At 62.4% G+C, this 8,386-nt stretch overlaps 1 protein-coding gene across 1 annotated transcript; it reads left to right on the top strand.

The window, feature by feature from the left end:
- Window positions 1-2,423: 2,423 nt before the first annotated feature.
- DLX3 (distal-less homeobox 3) lies at window positions 2,424-6,717 on the top strand. The gene is made up of 3 exons (XM_041465351.1): window positions 2,424-2,959; window positions 3,894-4,084; window positions 6,400-6,717. The coding sequence occupies exons 1-3, from the start codon at window positions 2,641-2,643 to the stop codon at window positions 6,715-6,717; spliced, it is 828 nt and encodes a 275-aa protein (XP_041321285.1). The 5' UTR covers window positions 2,424-2,640.
- Window positions 6,718-8,386: the final 1,669 nt, after the last annotated feature.

Genomic DNA, 8,386 nt, shown 5'->3' on the forward strand with positions numbered 1-8,386 from the left:
CCTGTGCTCAGCCCTGCCCGGGGGCCCCCCCCCCAGAGACCCCCGGGTGCCCCAGAACAGCGACTTCTGTTCCCCGCCGTGCCCCGACTCCCCCAAACTGCGCCCCAGCCCCTCAGCTCCGGGATTTGGGGTTCCAGGGGAGCCAGCCCGGCCCGGCAGCCCCAGAGCTCCCAGTTCCAGACTGGTCGGGGACTGGCCGCACCCGCTCCCCCTCCAGCCCCGCTCCCCCGCTGCCCTCCCCGGCCTCCAGCTCCACAACCGGCTTTTCCTGCCGCGGAGCCGCTCCCGGCGGGACCCAGCCCTGGCGACAGCCCGGCTGGAGGGCGACAGCCAGCCTGGGGACCTGCGGATGTCCCAGCGGCTCCCGGGGACCCTGGGAACCTCGCAGGGAATCCCGGCGCAGCTCCCAGGGCTGGGCTGGGCCGCTCGCGGACACTTCTGTCCCCTCGGAATGGATTCCTGGAGTCCCCAGCCGCAGTTCCCACGTGGGAAGCGAGGCCGTGCCGTTCCCCCGGCTCCGGGTGGTGCTCGGCTCCTGCAGAGCCTCCTGCTCCCCTCGGGCATTCGTCCCTGTTCTCTTCACTTCTGCCTATCTGCTCCTATCATTTCCATTCCTTTCTGTTTCTATTTCTATTATTTCTGTTTCTGTCCTTTCCCTGTCCTTGCTCTTATTCCTATTCCCATTTATTCTTATTGCTGCTTCTAATCCTATTCCTACTCATATTCCTGTTCTTATTCCTCTTCCTGTGCATTCCTATTCCTATTTATCCGTGCTCCTATTCCTATTCCTACCTATCCCTATTTATTCCTATTACTATTCCTATCCTATTACTATTCCTATTCCTGTTCTCATTCCTATTCCCATCTTCCCATTCCTGCTCCTTTCCCATTCCCCATTTTTCTCTCTCTTCCCCCTCGGCCCAGACAGTACTGGCGGTGCCGGGACTCGAACCCTCGGCCCGGCGGTACCGGCGGTGTCGGGACTCGAACCCTTGGACCGGCTGTACCGGCGGTGTCGGGACTCGAACCCGCGGCCCCCGGGGCGCGGCGCAGTTCCCGCCGTGGCCGCCAGGCGGAGCCGTTGCCCCGCGCCGCGGACGGGCCGGGGGGACCCGGGGGGACAATGCGGGGAGGGGGATCCTATTACTATTCCTATTCCTGTTCTCATTCCTATTCCCATCTTCCCATTCCTGCTCCTTTCCCATTCCCCATTTTTCTCTCTCTTCCCCCTCGGCCCAGACAGTACTGGCGGTGCCGGGACTCGAACCCTCGGCCCGGCGGTACCGGCGGTGTCGGGACTCGAACCCTTGGCCCGGCGGTACCGGCGGTGCAGGGACTCGAACCCTTGGCCCGGCGGTACCGGCGGTGCCGGGACTCGAACCCTTGGACCGGCGGTTCCGGCGGTGCCGGGACTCGAACCCGCGGCCCTCGGGGAGCGGCGCAGTTCCCGCTGTGGCCGCCAGGAGGAGCCGTTGCCCCGCGCCGCGGACGGGCCGGGGGGACCCGGGGGGACAATGCGGGGAGGGGGGGACACACCACACACAGGGGACAGGAGGGGACACACAGGGGACAGGAGGGGACAGCCCCACCCGGGTCTCCGACCCAGCCCCCCGGTTCCTGTCAGGGGAAGTTCCTGCCCGCAGAAGAAGACCCCCTCCCCAAAAACAACCCCCCATCCCCCTTGCAAAGCCCCCCCGTCCCGCGGCTGGGGGCGGTGGGGACAGCCCGGCGGGTGGCCGGGGGGACACCAGGGCTGGCCCGCGACCCCCGGCTGGGTCACGCTGCTGGGGGTCCTTGGGGCAGCACAGGGGTCACGGCTCTGAGTGGGGGTGGGAGAGGGACACAGACCCCCGGGGGTGTCCCCCCAGAATCGGGGCTTGTCACCGCCCCCGGGTGCCCCCAGAGCGGGGGGAGCGTGGCAGGGTGGGGGGTACGGGAGGGTCCTCTGGGGGGGCTCTGCCTTGGGGGTGGTGTTGGACTGGGGGACGCTGCTGGGAGTGGGTGGGAGCAGGGGAGAAATGGGGGGGCCATAAACAAACCCCTAAAACCCCCAGCCCCAAGCACGGATCCATCCCAGTCCCAAACCCCAACCCCCCTTCCCTGCCCCACAACCAACTCTATAAACAATCCTGAAAAAAATCCCCCCAAGAGCCCCAAACTCCCCTTGTAAACATCCCCGTCCCGCCCCCCGCAGTGTCCCCTGTGTCCCCAGGACCCCCCTCCTGCAGACAGGAGACCCTGCACACTTTATTTATTCCCTCACCCTCCTTCACCCACTCTTTGTTGTTTCTTGAGAGAGAGAAAGAAGAAAAAAAAAAAGAGAAAAAAAAAAAAAAAAAAGGGAGAGAGAGAGAGAGAGAAAAAAAAAAAAAAAAACCCACACAGGAGGAGGCAGGAGCCTATTTTGCCTCCCAGGCAATATTTCTGGAGCCAATCGGAATGCGCACCCACCCTGCCCTGCTCCCTAATTAAAGGCTTTAAGCAGGCGGCCGGGGCCGGAGGTTTGGGCACAGTCTCTCGGTGGCTCCTCTCGAAGCAGCCGCGGCTCCGGATCCGCTCGGGGCGCTCCAGGCCGCGGCAGCCGCCAGGTTGGGGGGTCCCGGGCGCGGGCAGGCAGCCGCCCCCTCCCCGCTGCCCGCCATGAGCGGCTCTTTCGATAAGAAGCTCTCCAGCATCCTGACGGACCTCTCGGGCTCGCTGAGCTGCCATGCAGCCTCCAAGGACTCTCCCACGCTGCCCGAGTCCTCGGTCACCGACCTGGGCTACTACACGGGCCAGCACGATTACTACCCGGGCCAGTCGTACGGGCAGCCCGTGGGCCACTACCCCTACCCCCAGTTCAACCTCAACGGCATCGGCGCCGCCGGCACCTACTCGCCCAAATCCGAGTATTCCTACAGCCCTTCGTACCGCCAGTACGGGCACTTCAGGGAGCAGCAGCTCCCGGCGCAGGAGGCAGGTACGGATGGAGCGGGGAAACCGGGGGGGACCGGGGGGGACCGGGGGGAGTGGGGCCGTGCCCGCCCCGCCGCTCCCGCGGGGATCCGGAGGGGCTTTGTGGGGTTTGAACCCCCCCTGAGATTTGTGGGGTTTGATCCCCCTGGGTTTTGTGGGGTGTAAGCCTCGGACTTTGTGGGGTTTAACCCCCCTGGGTCTTGTGGGGTTTGACCCCCCTGAGCTTTGTGGGGTTTGACCCCGGGATTTGTGGGGTTTGACCCCAGGGATTTGTGGGGTTTGACCCCCGGGATTTGTGGGGTTTCATCCCCCTGAGCTTTGTGGGGTTTGACCCCCCTGGGTTTTTTGGAGTTTAACCCTCCCTGGGTTTTTTGGGGTCTGACCCCCCCGGGCTTTGTGGGGTTTAACCCCCGGGTTTTGTGGGGTTTTAACCCCCGGTTTTGTGAGGTTTGATCCCCGGGATTTGTGGGATTTGACCCCTCTGGGTGTCCCCGATCGTTTTGGGGTTTAACCCCTCTGGGTGTCCCCGATCGTTGTGGGGTTGTGCCCCTCCGTGTGTCCCCGCCTTGGGGACAGGGGCTGCTGGCAGCTCTCGGGGCTCAGCCGTTCCCGTGGGGACACAGCGGGACGGATCCGTGCTGGGTCCGGGACACGTCCCAGGAGTGTCCCGGAGATTGTCACAGGGGACGGGGAGCTTCCAGCACCCCGAGCGGGGTGACACCGAGCTGGGCAGGGGGTGACACCAAGCCGGGCACGGGGTGACACCGAGCTGGGCAGGGGGTGACACCGAGCCGGGCACGGGGTGACACCGAGCGGGGCAGGGGGTGACACCGAGCGGGGCACGGGATGACACCAAGCGGAGCAGGGGGTGACACCGAGCCGGGCACGGCGTGGCTGCCCTGGGAGCCCTTCACGCCTCACCCCGCGGCCTCCCGCAGTGTCGGTGAAGGAGGAGCCGGAGCCCGAGGTGCGGATGGTCAACGGGAAGCCCAAGAAGATCCGCAAGCCCCGCACCATCTACTCCAGCTACCAGCTGGCCGCCCTGCAGCGCCGCTTCCAGAAGGCGCAGTACCTGGCGCTGCCCGAGCGCGCCGAGCTGGCGGCGCAGCTGGGGCTCACCCAGACCCAGGTGAGCGCTGAGCCCCCCCAGACACCCCAAACCCACCCCCGCGGGCAGCAGAGGGGGAGTTGGAGCTGCCACTCCCCCGTAAATCGCGGGTTTGGGAAGGGCTCGGCTCCCGGGGGTCGCAGGGATGGAGTTCCCCTTGTGGGGTCCTCGGGTGAGATTTCCCTGTTGGAGCAGATCCGAGGGAAAGGTGGAGAGGATGGAGGAGCAGGGAGAGGGGACCCCAGGTGTGCCCCAAGCGGCGGTTTTGGGGTTTATTTTGGGATAAAATAGGGTTTATCTCCCTCTGGAGACCTCACTGTGCACGGGGCTGGGGGCTGGATCCCGCCCCGGCACCGGGCCAGTCCCGGGTCACGGCACACCCGCTGTCCCAGGAATGTGGGGCACCGAGTCCCGGGCCAGCCGGGCTGCTGGGGGCGGGGTTCTGGGGACACCCCATCCCCAGAGCAGCTCCTGACCCCAAATCCTGCCACAACAGAGACCTGGGGGTCCCTGCCCCTGCTGCCCACACTTCCCAAGGTTTCCCGCGGCCCTGGCTGCCCCATCCCTCTCGGTTCGTGCAGGGAGAAGGGGTTTGGGGACCGGTTCCACGCCCGCTGTCCCCAGCGCTGGGGTGGCCCTGCAGGCTGGACTGGAAGAGCCGGGACGTGCACGAAAGGCTTCTCCTCCTCCTCCTCCTCCCGCGAGCCGCCCGCATTCGGGGTGAAACCCCCGCTCTTGGGGTCCTGCCTGGCGCGGGGACAAACCCCCCCTCGGCTCTGCGGGTGGGAGGGGAGCGCGCTGTCCCCGCTGTCCCCGCTGTCCCCGCAGCCCGTGACTCCCCCGCGCCCCATCGCGGTGCCCTCCCTGCCTCGGGGCCGGCGCCGGCGCCCTTGTGCCGCCCTTGGCCTTCCTCCTCCTCCCTTGGGCGATGAAGCAATCGGGGACACTCGGCAAAGGGCTGACGGAGCGCGTCACCCGCTCCCAGAGGGACATCCTGTTTGGGTGACAACCACCGCCACCCCCGCCCCTCGCCCAGGGCCAAGGGCGTCCAGCGCCGCCTCGCCCAGCGCGGGGACGCTCCCGACGCCCGGCGTGTGGCGTGACGGGCTCCTCGTGACGCCCGTGTCCCCAGAGGGGTCTCTGTGACACCTGCGGTCACGTGGGTGCTGTCCCCAGAGCATGGGGTGTCCCTGTCCATGGGGTGTCTGTGTCCCTGTCCATGGATGTCCCTGTCCGTGGTGTGTCCGTGTTCTCCGTGACACTCACACCAAGGGTGACATTCCACGTGTCCCATGACACCCCTGTCCCGAGGGGTTTCCTGCCATGCACCGTGTGGGGTCCCCATGACGTCCCTTCCCGTGGCATCTCATGTGCCACCTGTGTCCCTTGTCCCTTCCTATGGGCCAGAGTGTCTCTGGGGTCCCTGTGACCCCCATGGCCCTTCCCGTGTCTCTGGGGTCCCTGTGACCCCCGTGGTCCTTCCCGTGTCTCTGGGGTCCCTGTGACCCCATGTCCCAGGCTGGTTCCAGTGCCCAAGGAATCCCCTGTGACCCCAATATCCCTTCCTGTATTTCTGGGCTGCCCGTGACCCCCCTGTCCGGTGTCCCCACGATCCAAACCACGCCATCCCTGCCCCCTCCCCTCTGCCCCATCCCTCCTATTCCCGTGCTGGGTCCTGACCCTTTTCCCTGTGCCCATCCCAGCTCTCTGACCCTTTTCCCTGTACTCATCCCATCCTTCCCCTTCCCATGTCGGGTCCTGACCCTTTTCCCTGTGTTCATCCCACCCTCCAGCTCCATCCTGGCTCTCTGACCCTTTTCCCTGCACTCATCCTGGCTCTCTGACCCTTTTCCCTGTGCCCATTCCACCTCCTGCTGCCGTCCTGGAGCTCTGACCCTTTTCCTTGTGCCCATCCCATCCCTCCCATTCCCATGCCAGGTCCTCCTGACCCTTTTCCCTGTACCCACCCCACCCGCCCGCTCCTTCCCGGGGCTCTGACCCCTCTCCCTGCACCCGTCCCGTCTCTCTGACCCTTTTCCCTGTGCCCACTCCACCTTTCTGCTCCCTTCCCGGAGGTCTGACCCCTTTCCCTGTGCCCATCCCATCTCTCTGACCCTTTTTCCTGCCCCCATCCCGTCTCTCTGACCCCTTTTCCCTGTGCCCATCCCATCTCTCTGACCTTTTTCCTGCCCCCATCCCATCTCTCTGACCCCTTTTCCTGCCCCCATCCCATCTCTCTGACCCTTTTCCCTGCCCCCATCCCGTCTCTCTGACCCCTTTTCCCTGCGCCCATCCCGTCTCTCTGACCCTTTTCCCTGCCCTCCCCCCAACCCCAGGCGAAGATCTGGTTCCAGAACCGGCGCTCCAAGTTCAAGAAGCTCTACAAGAACGGCGAGGTGCCCCTGGAGCACAGCCCCAACAACAGCGACTCCATGGCCTGCAACTCGCCGCCGTCGCCGGTGTGGGACAGTCCCGGCACCGCCCGCACCCCGCTGCCGCAGCCGCTGCCCTACAGCTCCTCGCCGGGTTTCCTGGAGGAGCACAACCCCTGGTACCACCCCCAGAGCCTCAGCGGCCCCCACGGACCCCCCCAGGGGCAGGCGGCCCCCCCGATGCACCACCCGTCCCCCGGGCCCCCCAGCACCGTGTACTGACGGGCACCGAGGGCTCAGAGACGCTGCACAACTCCTTGGCCTCCTTTTTTCCCCCCCACTGGTTTGGTTTTGTCTCTTGATTTTTCCTTAAAAACCCCCCCCAAAAAACCAACAACAACAGCAACAAACCAAAGGAAATGAACCCCCCCCCGCGCACCCCTAGAAATCCTCGCTGCTCGCCCCGCTCATCTCAGGAACCAGAGGACTGCAAAGGCTCCGAACCCTCCGCTCCCAGCGCAGGAAAAGCTGGAAAATCCTCCCGTACTTTTTAATTTCCCAAGATTTTCCATCACCCCCTTCACACCCCCCCAGCTCCCGACAAATTTGGCCCCCGGAGATCCCGATCCCAACCCCTCGCTGGAGCTTTGCCTGTCGGGGTGACCCCGCTGAGCGGACCCCGCCGGGCTGGAGGAGCTGTGTCACCGCTGTCGCGACAGTGACAGGGGCGTGTCTGTCCCCAGCGGAGTGCTTGGCCCCGGCTCCGAAACCGGGGGCGGTTTTGGGGGTCACGGACCCCTCCCCACGGGAGCAAAGCGCGACCCTCGCCCCAGCCGGAATCACCCGGGACGATGCTCAGACCAGAAGGTGGTGATTTAAAATTGTGGCGATTTAAAATTGTGGTGATTTTAAAATTGTGGCGATTTAAAATTGAATAAAAAAATCGGGTGGGGGGAGGGTGTGGGGAGGGAAATATTTTAATATTTAAGCAGTTCAGGAATGGTTTTAAGTTATTGTTTGAAGAGAAAAACTCGTGTTCATCTCCGTTTTCTGGCTGTGCCTCCAGCTGTGGGTAAAGGAACGGCGAAAATGCCTCTTTTTTAAGGAAATCGACGACTTATTTTAAAGGAAAAAAAAATAACCGAGCTCTTTCCTATTTTTTAAGAGAATAACGCTATTTTTTTAAGCAGAAAGTGCCGTTTTAAGGAGTGTTCATAGTGTTGTACAGTCCCGGGGATTTATTTATGTTGCCTTCTATAAATAGGGGTGTTTTGGGGGGAAAAAAAAGGGAGTGTACATAAGGTTCGTTTGTATAAAGTTGTTCCAAACCAAACTGGTTTCGGTCTGGTTTTTTTTTTTTTTTTTGGGTTTTTTTGTCTATAATTTTTCTTTTTTCCTAAGGAAAATCCCCCCCCAGTTGATGGGAACCCCTCTCCGGTGTCCCTGAGTGTCCTTTGCTCCTTCCGCAGGGACCCAAAGCCGGGCTGGAAATGTTCATTAACGAAAGTTCTGAAGTTAAAACTCCCAACTCCGATTTTCCCCGGTTTCTGGAGAGTTTTGGGGAGCAGGCTTTGGGGTTTTTCCACCTCGGGAAATGTGGATTTAAACCCCATTTTTGGGGGACAGTTGGGCACCGGGCGGCACCTTGCCTTCTATAAATAGGGGTGTTTTGGGGGGAAAAAAAAGGGAGTGTACATAAGGTTCGTTTGTATAAAGTTGTTCCAAACCAAACTGGTTTCGGTCTGGTTTTCTTTTTTCTTTTTTTTTTTGGTTTTTTTTTGTCTATAATTTTTCTTTTTTCCTAAGGAAAATCCCCCCCCAGTTGATGGGAACCCCTCTCCGGTGTCCCTGAGTGTCCTTTGCTCCTTCCGCAGGGACCCAAAGCCGGGCTGGAAATGTTCATTAACGAAAGTTCTGAAGTTAAAACTCCCAACTCCGATTTTCCCCGGTT

This window comes from Pyrgilauda ruficollis, unplaced genomic scaffold (genome assembly GCF_017590135.1).
Source record: "Pyrgilauda ruficollis isolate IOZ18807 unplaced genomic scaffold, ASM1759013v1 scaffold189, whole genome shotgun sequence".
Classification (NCBI taxonomy): domain Eukaryota; kingdom Metazoa; phylum Chordata; class Aves; order Passeriformes; family Passeridae; genus Pyrgilauda; species Pyrgilauda ruficollis.